The 18293-nt window shown below is 44.6% G+C and overlaps 2 protein-coding genes across 3 annotated transcripts; both read right to left on the bottom strand.

Moving 5' to 3' along the window:
- Positions 1–198: 198 nt before the first annotated feature.
- On the bottom strand, positions 199–10320 carry gramd1c (GRAM domain containing 1c). The gene is made up of 19 exons (XM_078792491.1): positions 10276–10320; positions 10148–10185; positions 8708–8822; positions 8528–8642; positions 8288–8385; positions 7675–7770; positions 7502–7582; positions 3987–4102; positions 3372–3459; positions 3203–3287; positions 2905–3045; positions 2714–2832; positions 2506–2648; positions 2322–2425; positions 1909–2064; positions 1541–1607; positions 1248–1367; positions 1018–1123; positions 199–675 (listed from the first exon to the last, which is right to left on the bottom strand). Exons 1-19 carry the CDS (start codon positions 10306–10308, stop codon positions 607–609), a joined length of 1890 nt encoding a protein of 629 aa, XP_078648617.1. The 5' UTR covers positions 10309–10320; the 3' UTR covers positions 199–606.
- A 284-nt stretch (positions 10321–10604) lies between these two features.
- Positions 10605–17732, bottom strand: atp6v1ab (ATPase H+ transporting V1 subunit Ab). 2 transcript variants are annotated; one of them, XM_058059985.2, is made up of 15 exons: positions 17594–17732; positions 15404–15504; positions 15199–15327; positions 14843–15057; positions 14446–14583; positions 14219–14370; positions 13939–14101; positions 13664–13772; positions 13469–13591; positions 12563–12677; positions 12433–12496; positions 12151–12354; positions 11970–12064; positions 11691–11862; positions 10605–11122 (listed from the first exon to the last, which is right to left on the bottom strand). In XM_058059985.2, exons 2-15 carry the CDS (start codon positions 15483–15485, stop codon positions 11030–11032), a joined length of 1854 nt encoding a protein of 617 aa, XP_057915968.1. In that variant the 5' UTR covers positions 15486–15504; positions 17594–17732; the 3' UTR covers positions 10605–11029. The 2 variants fall into 2 exon arrangements, with proteins under 2 accessions (XP_057915968.1, XP_057915967.1); XM_058059984.2 differs by having other exon boundaries at positions 10606–11122; positions 15404–15508.
- Positions 17733–18293: the final 561 nt, after the last annotated feature.

The raw sequence follows: 18293 nt of genomic DNA, 5'->3' as shown, positions 1-18293 counted from the left end.
TTTAACATTTGCGCAGTACCACGGCTCCTGGGTGCCATTTTGTGACAAAAGGTTAAATGTGGTTAAAAGTGTGCAGAAAAGGTGGAAATGTCCAAACAAGTTCATTAAGGAAAGTGGAAATCATGGTTTTAGAGCACCTCTAACATCAGGCGTGGCAGGCACAAAGACTACAATACATTAAATGTGGTTTTACGTGGGAACATACCTGCCCAAAAAAGGAAAACAGAACAATAATATCACAGTATTTTCAACGTGAAATGCAGATAATGCAATTCATTTAAAGAAATTAAAATTGATCTAAAAACGGAGCTTGACATAAAAGTCTTGTGCAAAAATTAAAATGTGCAAACTTGTAAACAAATACATTTAAAATAATGATCGACTTTCTGGTAATAAAACAAAAATATATACATTTGCAACTCACACACAGGCACATTACTTTGCTGTAATTTATAAGAGGTTAGTCCGCAGCATTAAAAACATCCCATAGGCTGAATAAACACTAAAATAAACGTCATAGCATGTGTCACGGTGCCAACGTCACCACAGACCAGCAGTTTCCCAACAGGCAGCTCAGCTTTACATCACCCTGCAGGCACGGAGGCGTCACTGCATCACAGCCGTTTGATTGGCCAACGCAAAGTTCTGCTGCAGCAACACGAGAGAACTGCGCAACTGTGAAGAAAACAAAAAGGGATCATTGACTTCATCAACATGCAATAGCGTCTCAGAGCCGCTGGTGCTCTACTCACACTACACAGATGCAACATAACTAATCATTTTCATTACATTTTCCAACATCCCCAAAGTGGTATTTTTAAAAACAAACTTTGACATTTTAGCTTCTTCATCCACATGCCAACAAAAGTGATGGGCCAAGAGACTTTTGCTGACTGACAAGCATGTTTGGCTCATCTAAATGAGCAGAAAGTGCTGCCTTTTCCGGAAAGAACTTTATTCAGGCTTCTAATTGGCTAGAATTGCATCACACTTGGGACTATCGGGCCACCTCCCTACCTGTTCTAAAAGGCTGATGGAGTCCTGCAGTACGGTTTTGAGCAGCTGCGCCTCCTCTCTGGTCATGTAGGCTGGATCCGGTCTTGAACCATATTCAGGCACCACGCTGTCGGACAGCATGCAAACGGAACCATGAAGCATGCAGACAGACAAGGCAGGGAGGGTCAAGGTTACATTCTGTAGCTACAGCTAGCTCGTATGTAGGTTGCAGTGTGAAGAGGAACACACACCTGGCCTCGCTCCTCTCCCTCAGGCGATGTTTTGTCGTCAGGTACATGCGGTGGGCCACGTCCTCCATTGCCCACAACTTGCAGAACAAGCCCACATTTACCACGGTCAGAATCAGCAAACTGAAAGGACAAAAATAGAAATGCTGCATTAGGCACACATGCACATAAATCAGTTCTTCGATTGTGGAGCATTGTGGACGGGGAGTAAAATATGACATGTTCCGACATGCGGCAACAATTCAAACCAGCACACACACACAAAGGCAATCAGCGCAACATACGCTTTATCTTACATCACACTCATTCCAGCCACGATTGTTGGGATGTTCCATCTGTGAGGGCTGTTCACCTGGGCTGGGCCTGAGCGACAAGAACAAAAGGCTCAATGGAGAACAGACAACCAATGACTTCCAGACTTCAATGACCAAGCGCTACCTGTTCACCCTCCCACATAAACACATTATAATGGAACTGTCTGTGAACGTAAAAAATATGCCAATTATACCTTCTCACCCCCTGCACTGCAAGACCATTTTGTGTTCCTCTTAACCTCTTCAACCACAATAACAACACTTTGTTAATTCCGGTCTGACTGTGTCAAGTACGTTTATTCCTAACTGTGCTGACAGATGAGGAGAACAAGAACATGTCCCCATGTTACCATCTCTGCGCTGGATGGCCACTTGCTTGTTGGGCTTCATGTGTTCCGGCGAGATCCGGCCGTACGTGTGCCTCCTCCGCCGCAGCCGCCCGCCAATCTGCCCGGAGTCCACGCTTCCCTGTGTGATCTCGGCCTCCTCCTCCAGAAGTTCAGCCTCTGGACAAAAAACATATATAAGAATCAATCAAGAATCAGAATCAATCTTCCCATTGCGCCAAAGGGAAGGAAATGTGCCGTGCCGGGGCGCCAATCAGTACGTCATACTTGCCAAATGTGCAAGAATTAGAATGCCTAAATGCTCATTGTGGATGAAGTTTTGCATCATCCTAAGTTATGCAAATTCACACGTGGAAAACACTGAAATGTTAATATCGGACATAAAGTGGGAAGAAAAATGTATAAGCTTGGCTCACCAAGTTCTCTGAAATAATCTTCAATTCCATTCCAGGAGTTCTTGGTGATGAAGGACTTAATCAGGCCCCAAGGCTGCTTCTTGTACTTGACATCCGTGTAGACCCTAACAGCACAACACGGCCTTTATAAGGTCTTCAACCAACACCGGGTTCCAGCATGAGATACAACTGCAGTCAGCTTTACTTCAGGCGACACTTGTGCTTGGAGTGCCTTCTGATGTAGTATCGATTCTGAGTGTAGAAGTAGTCGTGGTAGGGGACGTCATGGGTGTACACCTCGGAGTCCACCAGGTAAAAGTGACCATCCTGCGACTCTTTGTACAGCGTCTGACAAACCAACGGAGAGTGACGTGATTACACGCCATAATACTAGTGGTCTGATGTAAACACACCTGATTCTCTGTCGCCGTGGAGAACTTCCCAATCAGAGGGTTGCTGATGGTGATTGTGTAGTTTAGGCTCCTCTTGGAGTTCCCCGTGGTGTCTTCCTGCCATGCTGTGAAGCTGGGGTCTGGCAGCAACAGACATGGGCTGATTTAGAGAGGTGCTATGGGAAAAGGCTGAGATGACGACGTGGGCTTACCGGTTATCTTTCGCACATTCATGAACCTGCGAATGAAGGGGGAGTCTGTGAAGAGCAGGTCGAACATTCGGCCGGCGCTCATGTGGAAGACTTTGTTGAGGTAAAGACGACCCTGTTCTTGTGACAGGCCCACACGATCCTCTGCAGAGGAGGAACGGGAAGTTCATTCGTTCATTTTCTTTAGGGTCACGGGGGTATGCTGGAGCCTATCCAAGCTGACTTTGGGCGAGAGGCGGGGCACATCCATGGCACATACAGACAGACAAACAACCATTCACACAGTACTCCTCCTTTTTACCTTCATCCACACTCTCCGATACGCTCTCCTCCGACACACCATTGGGGTTCCGATCCGGAAAAGGAGAAGAAGAGCGAGGATCCTCCTGCTGGACAACGGTACAAAACCGCTTGATTGATGTGTAGCTGAAGAACTGGGGATTGTCTTACGATCTCAGTGGTAGACCTACAGTGAATGAGCCACTCGGTGAAGTTATGTCATTCTCCTGGGGGGTGGACGTCTCCGGCCTGGGCAAGCTGTCATCGCCACCATCTACGCTGCAATACGATAGTGAGGGCGTCACAATCAACTCAAGAGCGAGATGCAAGGAGCCTCACGTCGGGTGTCAGTTGGAATACTTCCGTCCCAAATCCATTCCTGTCATTGCGCTCTTAAAGATCAGAATATTCACCACCTTCTTTTCATTTTCTACTTGTCGGAGGATTGTGGCCGACATTTGGTTTGCCGCATCAAATATCAGGCAGCTATTTTCCACTCGCTGCTACATAAAGATGAATGTGTATTACTTTTCATATGTTGAATATAACTACTTTGCACTGCTACAGGTCGCTCCTCAGTGAGTGAAGTTAGCTCCTCCCCTTTAGCTACTTAGCCAAGATGGCAACGATATTGGAAGTAGTGAGTGTCCGCACAGCATTTTGCCCTACTTCCCGGTGTGAGCGTACATATGCAGTCAAAAAACTAAGTTCATGTACTCGGAGTGTCGGGATTGGGCCTACGAGCCCACACGACATTTTACATTATTGTACATTTCAATTGTTGGCAATGGCATGTCATGGCTCACCTGCTCTGCATGCTGAATTCAGCAGTTAATTGTAAGCTCTCCATCTCCTCGTGGCTCAGTGCCTCACTGCCATAATGCTGCTTGACCATCTGACAAAACTCTTGGGAGGTCAGCGTCTGGGAGTTAAGGGAGGAACCAAAATGTCAGCGTGACCTGGATACAGGTGGTGCAAGGTTGGTTTGAGCAGCAGGAAGTAGAACGTGAGCTGCAGGTAACCTGGAGACACCTTCATGTGTCTCCAATAGTGACCGAGCCAGTCGGCCGGCCTTCACGTGAGCGAAGGGTCGATGCATTATGTATGATGCCGCCACAGGCCCCGCAGCAGTGCTGACTGCTCGTCGCTCAGCATTCACACCGTCTGATAAGCAGAACAAGGTCCTGGCTTGTGTGAAATGACGTCATACATGTTCTTGTATTCCTCACACTGCATTCAGCCAACTGTGTCACACAAAATCCACATATGATGCATGATCACACACAATAGCAAACAATTCAACATTTTTGCAGTAAAAAGAGCAGCGCCATCTTGTCGTGTGTATCGCAGTGAGGATCTTTGACAAGCGCTTTTGTAGAAGGTCCTCAAAAACAACAGTATAGCACTGCTGTCACTTCAATGACCCTTGGCTGGATCTTCCAGTAAGACCTTCAAAAGGCACAGTGCTCCTGTCGTATAGAGGATCTTTCACTCACCTTTCTGGCAGTCCATCCTTAAAACCTGCTGTGCAGGGGCCGCATAGCGAAAGATACAAAGGATGTGGGGTCCATTTTGATATTTTAAATGTATTAGTATTAGCAAAACGTTTGATAAAACATGCTGCATTACTTCTATTAACTTTTTTTTGTTCTTTTTTCAATCTTTGCTGTAGTTGTCTTGTTTTACTGAATTTTAAAAATGTGCAGTGGACCACTATGGGCAGCCTGCACATATTGATTTTGTTTTGACTGTACACTGCATTACTTTGTATGACAATACAGAATTAGTCATTTGGTGAAGTCAAAAGACAAAATAAAAATAATAGAGAAGGGAGAGGTCTGATTGCAGACAATGTGCCCCCCAGTAACAATTGAGTTGATTTCTCAGCACTTACACATAGCATGAAATGTTAGTCTGCTAGCATTTATGAAGAGTAAAAGAGCACGTTTTTTTCCAATCAAGCATTACGACCAGTAGCGTTTTCCTGTGTGAGCTCAATTGTTCGCAATCGCATCGACTCCACTGAAACCAGGACGTTAAAAGAGCTTCCAACGCTTACTTGTTGCAGGTCAGGTCCCTGAGACGTGCTCCTGCCGGGCGGTCAAAGTGTCGACTGAAACCTGCTTTTACTATCCGGAAGTAGGCAAGCCCCGCCCACACAGCCAGCAAGATCAACATCGCCTATCTCCACACCTGACAGTTAGAAGCTCAACTAAACGCGATAAATCAGGAAGCTGTGGTTTAGAATTTGGAATTGCGCAATAGTGCGTCCTCTGTGCAGGCTGCGTCCACGCAAATGAGACGTCATGGCAACACCTGAGAAGGCCATTGAACTTTTGAACAAAGGGGTGTTGTGGTGCCTTCAAATTCCCCACAGAAACACAGACACACACGCCCATGGGGCAGACCTGCAGCCTGTGCAGTACAGTACACAATATGTGCAGTACAATGTGCACAATGAGGAATAGTATTAACTGCCGTGGCTCTCCTGTGATACCAAATGTCAATAAAAGTGAAAGCCAAACTAACGAGCAGCCATTGCTGAGACATGGAGACCTGGTAGAATGCTTCCAAACTCTTTTTGGACGTGCTGCATTGAGTAAATGTAACCGCTTATGTTCCTTATTGTAACTTGTTAAGCATGCCTGAAACAAATACATAATAACATTATCATTATGCTAATGAGTTAGATTTGACAAAAGACATGACGCTAAATGGCAACTGTCACCATAAGAAAGAAGCAATATCAGCAGTCTTGGTATTGTTTACTGCAAATTACAATTTCTCTGACTTCTCTGTGTTTGTTTAAGAAATTACCATAAAAGTATAATCCCTGAATTATTGCCACAACAATAATTCTGAGCTTGAATCCACTGCTGCTGTGTGCAGATCATCAGCCTGCATGCTGCAGGACAACACTGATAACCTCAAAACATGACCCACTCCAGCTGGAGCATTTGGACTTTGGACCGATCAGATAAGTCCAGTATGATGTCGTGGCTACTGGAATGGCAGCAAAGGTAACTTAACAACACAAGCACAGATGAAAATGTCAACCATTTGGAAAAGCAACAAAACCATGGCCCCAGGGCCACACTTTGGACGCACCTATTATCGAGGCTCTTTGAATAGCATAAACACACTCGTGATCCAAATTTAAGACCGGTTGAAATTTACATCTTGCACTGTTGGATCTTAAGGAACTTCTAAAGCTTCTCAATGCAAAAAGAAGAAACAGGAATGAGAAAATGAGTAAGTCATTTATTACAAAACACCCTTAAAGTGAAATGGGCTGTTCATCTGCTGATCAAAAGTTCAAGACCTCAGCTTTAAAAAAAAAAATCTTGGCAACAAATGTGGATTCAATGTCATGTCAGGATCGGATTGGCTGTCTGTCAAGATACTAAGGAGGATCCTTAGTCCAAGTTAAGATTGTTACTGGTGCCGATAGCAGTCTGATAACCATCACAAGGCATCTGCGAGAAAAAAAACATCCTCAAAGGCCTCATGTCCTACCAAACATGGAGGCATTGAAAGGTGGAACGAACTTGTATTCTTTAAAGAGAAAATAAGGAACCCTGACGGTCCTGATGGCTTCCAACAAGATCCCACCTGAGATGTTGTCCACACAGCACAGTGGAGGGGGGGGGCACAATGGCACAATGGAGCTTCAGGTTGTGCAGGGGCGTCAAACAACAGTTGGCTCTGTGGCGATGTTGCAGGTGCCATCCCTTATCTCTTATGACCGGAGGCTCTCGTCTGTGTGGATTTTCCAACAGGACAACAATGGTGGCCTGAGAAAGGACATCTTCCAGAGGAACATGCTCACTCTTTGGGACCGTCCTTCATGTTCCCCTGATCTAAATCCAATTGAAAAAAATTGTGGAAGGATGACAAGGGAGGTTTACAAAAATGGACATCAGTTCCAGACAATTGATGCCCTCTGTGAAGCCATCTTCATCACCTTGAGCGACAGTTCCACTAACCTCTTGGGAACGCTGGCATCAAGCATTCCCAAACCAATTTTGGAGGTATGAGTCCTTTTTTTAAACATTTTATTTCTACTTTAGGTGGGTTTTGGGTTTTCTGGGCTACGGTTTGATTAGCCGATGAAAAGCCTATTTCACTTGAATTATTTCATACACATTTCTTGTCTGAACCTCCAACAGTGCCAAATGTAAATCCCTGCATTTTTGATATGTATTGTAATGTCATGCGTACCAATTATTAGTATGAATATGTCTTTCAAAAGCCTTTGTTATGTGCAGTTTGTGTTTGTGTGAATGTACAATGTCTCTGTTGTGAAACTAGCAGCCTTTACCTTGCCCAACAGCGCATTCTGCCACATGCGGAAAACCACCAGGTAACTCTTCTCTCTTGCTGAGAAGGACGCCAGGAAGAGCTGTGTGTGTTTTGAGGAAAACAAACACAAATCACTCATCAGATAAGAGATACGTTTGTGTTTTTTGGATGCTTTCGGTATGATCGTCGCACCCTCTCGGTTTTCGTGCAGAATACGATTGCGTTGGGAAACAGTCGAGCGGTTTTTTCCTTGGTCATTTGTTCGATGTCCTTGAGGAACAGGGCAATCTGTAACACGAGAACAAAAGCTAATTATTAGAGGCTCTGGGAATTTGGAGGGAATGCAGCTACTGCCGTCTTGTTGACAGATACATCAGGAGGTTGCCCACAGCCACAACTGCTGATAGTTATTTGTTTTTTGTGGATTGGACAACAACATTTGCGGTAGATCTGCTTTGCACTTCTTTTAATTAATTCATTCATTTTCCACTGCTTGTGCTTACAGGGGTCGCGGGTGGTGCTGGAGCCTATCCCAGCTGTCTTCATGCAAGAGGCGGGGTACACCCTGGACTGGTCGCCAGCCAATCACAGGGCACATATAGACAAACAACCATTCACACTCACATTCATACCTATGGACAATTTGGAGTCGGCAATTAACCTAGCGTGTTTTTGGAATCTGGGAGGAAATCGGAGTACCCGGAGAAAACCCACGCATGCACGGGAAGAACATGCAAACTTAACACATCAGCCATCCATCATGGGATGACCCCATGTGTCTTATTACGAGTATTATTAATATTACCTTCGTGGCTCGGAACACGCTGTAGAAACAGAGCCAGTTGTCTGTGAGGTAGAGACGTCCCTGAAGGAGGATGTCTCGATGGAGTGCACATGGGTAGTCTGACAGAGAACACACACACACCATCATCTTCATCATCATCATCACAGCTCTAAAGCAGGAAGTAACACCATGCAATCTAGGAGTATTTCATGTGTGAGTGTGTGCTGTAAGGCAGTTTTAATCCTCTTGCTTCCAACTCACCAACAAGGAGTCTCTCTGAGTCTGGCACCTCTTTGAACAACTTCCTCAACTCGTCACACCTGTGCTGGTAGGTCGGCAAGGTGTTGCCGGTACAGTTCACCTGAGTTTCTGAGCTCTGAGAGACAAAAGAAATGTGTCAAGTTAAGACTAAATACATTGAGAGTTTGTTTTTCTCATTACCTCATCATCCCCGTCAACGCTCGACCTGTCACACATCAGTGCCGTCGTCTCATTTGCGCTGTCGCTGCTGCCTACGCCCGGACGGTTTGGTACCCGGTCCATCTGCTCTGACGTGCTGTGCACATTCATAAGTACATAACCACGTTTCAAACACAGGATCCCATTAGGTGTATGAGCTCCACTTGTGTTGACAGCTGCTCTACTGTGCTAGTAGTATAAGTGGAGGACTTGGACTTGGACTGGCGTAATGAGCATTAAACACATACTAGTGGATGCCATCAAACATCAGCAGGGCCCCCAGGGACCTCATTAGAACTGCACCTTGACTGGTTTGACGACTAAGTTGAGTCACGGAAACACACACACACACACACACACACACACACACACACTATCAACTATAACAAAGTCAGTGGGGCAAGTGAGGCAGTGCCCTGGCCTTCTTCTTTTTTTCTATATTTAAAGCAGTATATTGCAGGAGCTTCCTACATTTTTCACTAACAGTGACCTTGCCAAAATACACAGCCAGTAGCTACTCGTTTCTGACAGGCACCAATTGTTAGCATTCAACTCAAGCTGGCTTACCGTTTGAAAATAGCCTCATTTTCTTCTCCATTATCTTGCAAACAGACTATGGCCACCTAACATCACAAGTGATCTTACAATTTCTTCAAATAATATTATTTTAGTTTCTCTGCACTCCTCCATAATTAATAATTAAATAATTATAATTATAAGTTATGTGAATTGTAATATATTGTTCCGTATTAGCAACATTACCTAGCAACATGTCATGTGACTAAGAAACAGCAAAAAATACAATAAAATCCATGCTGCAGCCTTGCTAGCTCGGTAGTTAGCGAGCAAAATTATAACTATTAAAAACATATTATTTCTTTTGGCCTGTGTTATTATTCATTATTGTGTTGAAACAAAAAAAAACATTAAAGAGGGTATAGAATAGCTTTCCTGGTACAGGAATCACGAACCTTGGTAAGCCCCGGGTAGCACTTAAGCTAGCAAACACGTCATGTGACCAAGGAACAGCTGCTAGCAAGCTCATTAGCTAGCAAGATTTGACGTTTTAAAACGAATTCAACATTTTATTTGTGTGGTTTACTTTAGTTGAACACAACTGTTGTTCATACCGAATTTTGGAATTTGGGTAGGTGGGTTGGGGGGGGCACATGAAGCGTCTTTTACCGGTAATGACTTATGTGCGCCGCCATTTTTCTTCCATGAAAAGACCTATGGTTACCTTGGAAAGCCAGTTACGGTATCGTGCAAACATGGAATGATAATACCTTTTATCAGTCCTTGTGATAAAATGCTAAGAAGTATCACTTAAATGGATCTTGAAAGTTCCCCAAAAGTTACATGGATTCTGAATTTGCAGAATTGTGAAGAAAAAAAACAAAAACAAAATGAATATGAACCTACCTGCCTCTTAGAGGACCCAGGATGGCCTGGCAAAACAGCTGCAACCAGTGTTATGCTAGTCAATGATGGCTCTCTGGGATAAGACAAGTGTTGTTTGCAGGTGCATGTCATCCAGCCACAGAGCATACCTGTTGGTAGGGTGTTGTCTTCTCACTCATCATCAGTCTTCATCTAACATCTTGAACTGGATGACGTCTGTCTTCAGGTAGAGGAAGTGAACTCTTATTCCAACATTAGAGGAACCATCTATTTGTTTAACTTCTTAATGAATGCAGTTTGTTGCACTGTCAAGGTGGCAAAATTGGACTTCCAAAGATTCATGAATAAATTAAAATCTAAATGAACGGTTGCGGTTGTTTTTCTAAGCATCTAGAGGTCACATTTTGAAGTTATGTGTGACATGCAGAGAGACCAGTTGAGCAGCACCAGCAGCAAGCATCAAGTCAAACAACAAAGGCAAATACACGCTTCTCTTTTTTTGTGTCTCCCCCACTCTTTTAATTCTTTGGGAGCCACTTGACGACTGGGTGTCGCAGTCCGACTTGTACACTGCCGCGCGGCAAAAGTACACAACACAAATACAAGCATAAGCATAAAATCAGACGTCAAAATGTTGCAATAAATACTCATAATCTCGTAACTCTTCTTCTGTACAGACAGACGGTACGTGGATGACGTCACAATCACCACCAAGTAGAGGATCCAGAGTGCGCCACAACATGAGGGCATCAAATAACAAATACAGTACATCTTTTTCCTGAACCTCCACACACACACACACACACACACACACACACACGCCATCTCTCACAATGAAGCACGAGGAAGCACAAAAGGCGGAATGTGATGGATCGGAGACAACGAAAAAACAAAAAGGACCGTCTATTCCTCCAGCGTGCGGAAGGCGTTCTGCATGTCTTCCAGCAGCTGCGCGTACTCGCCCTTGATCTTGGCCTCGCCGTCCTTCACTGGGTCCTGCGCCATCACATTAGAGAGCGTTATACTTGGAAGTAAAACAGTTCATAAAATACAAGGAATACAACGAGACCAGTGTGAGTAAACATAACTGAAACTAAACATTGTTTGCGCATTTAAAGTACTTATGACACAGACACAGCGATTGATGACATCATAGTCTAATTTGCATAATTAGACTATTTGACTCTAGTTGTGCAAAACACAAACTCGAGGGGCATGAATACACTTATCCCTGCTGCTACGTGTTCTTATTCTCTGTCAGTTTTTTGTGTGTTAAGCGGCAGAGTTGTGACGCCATCAACTGTCCAGAGTTGGAACGACAAGCCACAGTCACAAAGTCCCATTATAATGTGCTTATGAGCTCGTGTGAACGGGTAGTGCCATAAACTATTTGTGGCGGTTGGAAATTGATTGCTGGCAGGCCGCTACAAACTTGATAAGCTGGTTGACATAAGCGGGTGCCACTGTATGAATAGGAAAATGATTAGCAGCATGACAGGAATGAAATATTTATTAGAAGGGAGGCATTCTTAGCATTATTTACACTGGATCTGGAAAAACCAACCTTGAATTTCATGGAGCTGATCCTGTAGAGGATTTCCCCCATGTGCTCCCTGATCATGGCCCAGGTGATCTTGTTGTCGCTCTGCGCCGTGGTCTCCACCGCATGGCGCGCCATGTCGTAGAAGGCAATCATGTTCGAGAGGATGCCCACAGTCTTGTAGAAGGGGCAGAATCTGTGGAAAAACAACAGGTCATGATAAATGAGTGTGTGTGTGTGTGTGTGTGTGTGGGGGGGGGGGGGTTCTCGTAAAAATATTAAATGCAATGCTCGTCGTCTGACCTGTCATAAGGCGTGTAGCCATTCTGCTGCAGGAAGTCATCTTTAATGAGTTTGGCTACTTCCAGGGTGATCTTGTCTGTCTCTGCCAGTGATGCCTGCCAGTCAGGTAACCATGTCAACGCTGCCTTCTTGATGTTTTTTTTAATTTAGCTTCACAAGTGATGGAACGTCAGGGAATTACCTTTCCGACAAGCTGCACGATCTCAGCCAGGTCCTCCTCTTCCTGCAGGATCTCTTTCGCCTTGGTGCGCAGCGGCACAAACTCTGTGAAATGTTTGTCGTAGTACTCGTCGAGGGCGCGGGTGTACTTGCTATAGCTGATGAGCCAGTTGACCGAGGGGAAGTGTTTCCGCTGAGCCAGCTTCTTATCCAGACCCCAGAACACCTGAGAGAGGGCACGACGAGCGATGATGTAAGCAAAAAGCCAAAAGTGACACAACGTCTCCGAGAGGTGGTCCACTACCTGAACGATACCGAGCGTGGCTGAAGTAACCGGGTCAGAGAAGTCACCACCAGGGGGAGATACACTACAAAAACACACATTTAACACAATTAAACAATTAAACTTTTTGGAAGGTGCGTTGTTGACTCACGCTCCAACGATGCTGACGCTGCCCTCCCTCTCAGGGTTGCCCAGGCACTTCACCCTCCCGGCACGCTCGTAGAAGGAAGCCAGACGGGCGCCCAGGTAGGCGGGGTAGCCACTGTCTGAGGAAACACATCCACTTTCATATCATGTAATGCCTCGTTTGTTCTGGTTTATGACCTAAATACATTTTTAACACCATGGGAGCTCTCTAGACATCAAATAACACCCCTATAGTCACCTTTACACTCCCCAATATAGTACACATAATAGAAAATAAGACATAATTTTGACTCACAGCACACGTTAGCATTGGGAGAGTTCCTTGTTGGTCTTTCTGTTTCTACTTTCAGGACTTCTGGTAATGGCTAATGTAATGCAGCTTTCTTATAGCGTCACACAGAATCTGACGTTCTTTTAAAATTCCTTCAGTTCAGCTCACACACTCCTTACTTCCTCCTTGCTCTTGCTCCCACGGCAACACTTCATCCTTATCCAGCAATAACAGTACCAGTGAGGTGCCTTCATGACATCACTATTTACATGCGAAACAGCACAGCAGGTTGTTACCATAACATTACTGACACCTAGTGTCCAATGTAGAACACTACATTGACATTTTCTGAATGTCATTTCTATTTTAGTTCATTCAGTCATTTTTTTATGCTTAACAATGCTTAATTTTGGCCAAATACATCAAATTTGCTCTCAGCAATGATTTATTATTTCATATATTTTAAGAGCATGTGATGAGTGAAGCAATGAAATTGAAAGGGGGAATGTACTGCTAGTTGGGGGCCAAGAAAGAACCTCATTTGGTCATAGTTTTTTGGTAAGCAATGAGAAGTGTGCATCTCATGTATAAATTAAATTGACTTCATGATTGAATAAAATCTTCACCCTCTTGGCTTACCTGCAGGCATCTCAGCCAGACGTCCTGAAATTTCCCTGAGAGCTTCAGCCCAACGGGAGGTGGAGTCGGCCATCATGCTGACGTTGTATCCCATGTCTCGGAAGTACTCTGAGAGCGTGATTCCTGCCAAAACAGACTTTGGGTTAGCACGTGCAAGCGACTGAGAGCAAACTGTCTTTTGGCGGCAGCGTGTACCCGTGTAGATGGAGGCTTCTCGGGCAGCTACGGGCATGTTGGAGGTGTTGGCCACCAGCGCCGTTCTCTTCATGATGCTCTCCGTCTTGCCGTCCACCTCCATGGTCAGCTGTGGGTCACATAAGGAGCGTGAGCATCTGTCTTTGTCTTATACACAAAATATAAATATTACATTGCACCGCCGACACGCCACTTAAAACGTTGGGGATCACTGATTTATTTCAATGTTGAATAAACATCAAGGACCTCATAGCGATGCCACTGATGCTACCCACCTCAGGGAAGTCTCGCAGCACTTCAGACATCTCGTTACCACGCTCCCCACATCCAACGTACACGATGACGTCACTGTTGGAGTACTTGGAAAGCGACTGGGAGATGACGGTCTTCCCGCAGCCGAAAGCTCCCGGGATAGCGGTGGTTCCTCCTTGTACACACCTGCAAGGTAGATCAGGGAGAGAGGACGGACTTTCGATGTGTGCATTGCAGAACGGTGCGATAAGTGGCGGAGCTGGAGAACAAGTCCACTGGAGTGAAAAGGTCGACGAGGCTCACGGGAAAAGGGCATCCAGGACTCTTTGTCCGGTCAGCAGCGGGTGATTGGCGGGCAGCTTCTCCGTGACGGGGCGCACTTGTCTGACGGGCCACACTTGCACCATGGTGAACTTCTCCTTCACGCCCTCGAACTCTAGCTCCATCACTACATCCTGAAGAAGAGACACAGTCAATTGTCAGCAAAAATAGAACAGTATCCTAAATGCGTGAGTGTGTGTTGGACCCACGCTGATGTCGTAGTTTCCGGGAGGGGCCACGTAAGTGACAGTGCCTCTGTTCTTGGGCGGCAGCATGATCTTGTGCCTGATGAGAGAGTTCTCGTACACCATCCCGTAAATATCTCCACCTGTGATGTGACTGCCAACCTGATGGAGACAAGAAGAAAAAAGCCAAAATGAGTATTGGCAGAATTTCTGTCAATCTCTTATCATCTAGTTGGATGGCCTTGGAATTCACTGATTAAATGTGTATGGGATATAATGTACATTATTCACTTTCACTTCACTTGCATAAGAAGGAAGCATTCAGTTGAAATGCTGCATGTATTTTTCCAAGTGAAAGCAACATCTGACGATTATTTGTGAGGAAATATGATCCCAAGATAAATTTTGATTGCCCGCTCACCCGCAGGCTCTTGCTAGGGCAAAACTCCCATTTCAGGTCTCGGTTGAGGGCCCCGATGTTGACGCCCCTCGGGATGTAGATGCTTTGCGTGAGGTCGTTGATGTCCTTCAGGGGTCGCTGGATACCGTCAAAGATGGAGCCCATGATTCCCGGGCCCAGCTCTACTGAGAGAGGTTTCCCCGTACGAAGCACTGGGTCTCCGACAGACACGCCAGCTGGGATCCAGCTCAGAAAAAAACACGTCATATTGACCTGACAACAACGCCATATACCACGGATAGGTTGCAGTCCTGTGGGAATCACTGCCATGGGCTAGTATTGCTAGTGAAGTGCAACCATTTTTACAAAAAGGATACAAGTCTCCTCATAGACCTGAATGGTGGCCATGTCTCCTTCCAGTCTGATAATCTCCCCCACCAGCTCGCTGTGGCCCACACGCACCAGCTCGTACATGGCTGCCCCCGCCATGGCGGTCGCCGTCACCACTGGAAAGCAAACAGCAGGCCTCAGCTTGATGACGCAGCACATATGTACACAATATTATGTGAGTGTGGCAGCAACCTGGTCCGGAGACTCCATGCACGTATCCAAACTGGCTCTCTCGGTCCTCATCCCGGATCTTGGGCAGCTTGGACGTGTTCATCTTGAGTGGATTTAATCTTCTGACTGGAGAACAAGAGAAATTAAATTAAATGCAAAACGTAACACAGCATCGTGTTTTTATATGCTCACCAGCCACAATCTAAACATTCTGTCTTTGCAAAGATAATGGCTTTCCTTTGCTGCGCTAACGGTCTTGATGAGAGCTCTGCTTGTGTACAAGTATTTTCACGGTCTTGTGCCAAAGTACATCTCCGACATCTCTGAGTCACATGGACCATCTCGGGCCCTGAGAAGTGGAGGGAGGGGTCTCCTGCCAGTGCCCAGAGTCAGGACTAAACACGGTGAGGCTGTGTTTCACTTCTTTCAGAAGATGTGCGACAATCCTCAACTTTGTATTTTATTTGCACTCTTCATTTTACAAATTGGGGGATTTTATGTAATGATTTTAGTTCCATGCAATAATTTAATGATGTAATTTTACTATTCTTTTCTGTAAAGCATTTTGAATTGGCTTGTGTATGAAATGTGCTCTGGAACTAAACATGCCTTGCCAGATGCTGCAGCAGATGCTCTAGTGTTAAATGCCAGGATGAAAGAGTGCACCAATTCATCCATGTTGCTCATATTCGGGATCCCATTTCCTCTGGTACACTTCATCTGTGCCCTTTACTGTGTCCTTCCCGCTAGTGCTGAGACCTTGCGGCCTTGTGAGGCTGCTTCTTTCCTCATAATGACACAGCGCCACTACCTGGCCATTGAAGAAATTGCAAGAATAATCTCTTGATCATCTCAAGAAATGAGATCCTAAGTAGCTTGCTGTATGATAATATCGCAATATTTCACCCACAAAGTCATGACAATACAGAAAGTGGGACATATTTTATATTACATAAGCCACGTGTGACTTGGTTATGCACTATAACGCATGTGTTCACCAATATAGTGATACATTAGAACTAATAAAGATTTAAAAAGATGTGATAATGTTGCACATTTGTTATGGGGTACACCAAAAAGCTCGGGTTTGCTCGTCCACACAAATTGAGTGGGAGTCTGCATTATGGCCAATTATGCTAATCAGACAGTGGCATGATCTGCTCCCTCCACCCCCCTCCCCCACCCAATGCCACAGATACACTGCAGTCCTGTGGGAAATATTGACATAGCAAACCTCATGTTATGAGAGTATTGTCCTTATAATAATCTTACAACAAATTGAGCAGAATGGCCATTTAATATTGACTTGACAGAGCAAATATTGACTGGACATTTTGTCAATGTTGTTGAGTGTACATAAAGAGCATTGTTCCAAGCCTGATGAGGCTCATACAGTGCCTAGACAAGGTTAGATAAGATCCTTGATTAACCAGCTTGATTCGTCTATTCCACAAGTTAAACGACGAGGACATAAAAATGTTTCCATCCATTCCCTATCGTGGCACTGCGCAAAGACATGACACTTGATCATATGATCCGAGCACATGACTCTGGCTCTTCAAGGAAGTGGAAAATAAGCCTGCTGTGAAATAAGGACGCACTCTTCTGTGACTGTTGATGAGGAACTGCAAACACTATCATTGTGGTTTCTGAATAACAATTTCCTCATTATCGCGCTGCTGTTTCATTCAAAACAAAGAATGCTAAAGTGCTCCTCACTAAACAAACAAGGTGAGGTGTAGGTAAATACGTGTAAAAATAGTCTGCCCTGTTAGAAATGTTACATGGAAGTGAGATGGTCATAACGTCAACATGAGTCTTGTAGTGTTTCTTAGAGTTAACACGTCATACCCGACTAAATTATGTCATTTTAAACACAAAAATTAAGAAGAGTACACTCATTCATCCATGTTTGGCTGGTGCGTATTCATTTTACGCATGCTAGCAACCATATATCCAACATAATACAGCGAATAAAAACCCACAGTTCCTCTCTTATCACACTTTTAGTCTAAGTGTAGGTTAAGATGACATTAACTAGCTGCCGATTTGATTATTTGCAGCATTTAAACAACAGAGGTGCTATTGGCCCGATAAAAGGGGGACTCCAACATTTGGTGCAATGGCTCAGCTTCAACGAACAATTCTACATTTCACAGTAAAGATTCGTTGTAAATATATTTTTTACTTATCTACTAATTTTATGCTTACCGTCAGGTTGGGAAGAGGTTCTTTATTTGAGTTCCTTGTTGAGCAAACGATGCTGGCTGTGCTTCGTGACAGCAGACCGAGATCAGCTGACTTCATTCACTGTGTAGCTGTGCTGCCACCGCCGCCATTTTGGATCCGCCCCCGGAATAGAGCAAAGATACTTACAAGTCAGAAGCATGAAGATAGCACACTCCACATCGTTTTCGAGTAAACTTACTGCAATTGAAAGCATTAGTCCACGAGGTGGTTCTTCTTAATTTGACCAACATCTTTGCAATGACGCTTGAGCCAAAATGGAATCATCTTCCCAGCCAATTATAATATTACTGTAGCGTTGACTTTGCAAACTCCAAATTAATTTAAATATCCACTACTGCATTATCAGCCTTCCATCGTTCATCTAGCAAAGGTAGTATTTGGTGAACTGGTTAATTATCGTCTTAATCCGTATATTGTGCAAAGAAAACAAGATCTCCCAGGGCTAAGGGGCAGGAAATCAGGGGTCTCCAACATTTTATTGTAAGAGCTACCGTAAAAATGTCTAATTTTTTACATTTATTTTAATAGGTTGTTTTTCTCCAAACAAACTGAATCTGTTTGTTTGAGAGAACATTGACAAAATGTTGTTATCTACAACTGACATCTTGTATTACCCAGTCATAGAAGAGAAACAGCAACAGCCTGTCAGGCTAAATTCAGG

This window comes from Doryrhamphus excisus, linkage group LG7 (genome assembly GCF_037039965.1).
Source record: "Doryrhamphus excisus strain RoL-2023G ecotype Guam linkage group LG7, RoL_Dexc_Guam_v1.1, whole genome shotgun sequence".
In the NCBI taxonomy this organism is placed as follows: Eukaryota; Metazoa; Chordata; class Actinopteri; order Syngnathiformes; family Syngnathidae; genus Doryrhamphus; species Doryrhamphus excisus.
This window is presented reverse-complemented; position numbering and strand designations above follow the sequence as displayed.

Bases quoted from the DNA above. Each gene is read 5' to 3' on its own strand.
- gramd1c (XM_078792491.1), bottom strand. From the start codon at position 10,308: ATGATGAGTGAGAAGACAACACCCTACCAACAG. The intron at 8,823-10,147 runs GTAGGTTCATAT...GAATGTGCACAG, and splicing joins CTGGGTCCTCTAAGAGGCAG to CACGTCAGAGCAGATGGACC. The intron at 7,583-7,674 runs GTGCGACGATCA...AAACACACACAG, and splicing joins TCTGCACGAAAACCGAGAGG to CTCTTCCTGGCGTCCTTCTC.
- atp6v1ab (XM_058059985.2), bottom strand. From the start codon at position 15,485: ATGAACACGTCCAAGCTGCCCAAGATCCGGGATGAGGACCGAGAGAGC. The intron at 12,678-13,468 runs GTAAGCCAAGAG...GTGTTTCCTCAG, and splicing joins TCTGGCTGAGATGCCTGCAG to ACAGTGGCTACCCCGCCTAC. The intron at 11,123-11,690 runs GTTGGTTTTTCC...GTGATGGCGCAG, and splicing joins TCAGCTCCATGAAATTCAAG to GACCCAGTGAAGGACGGCGA.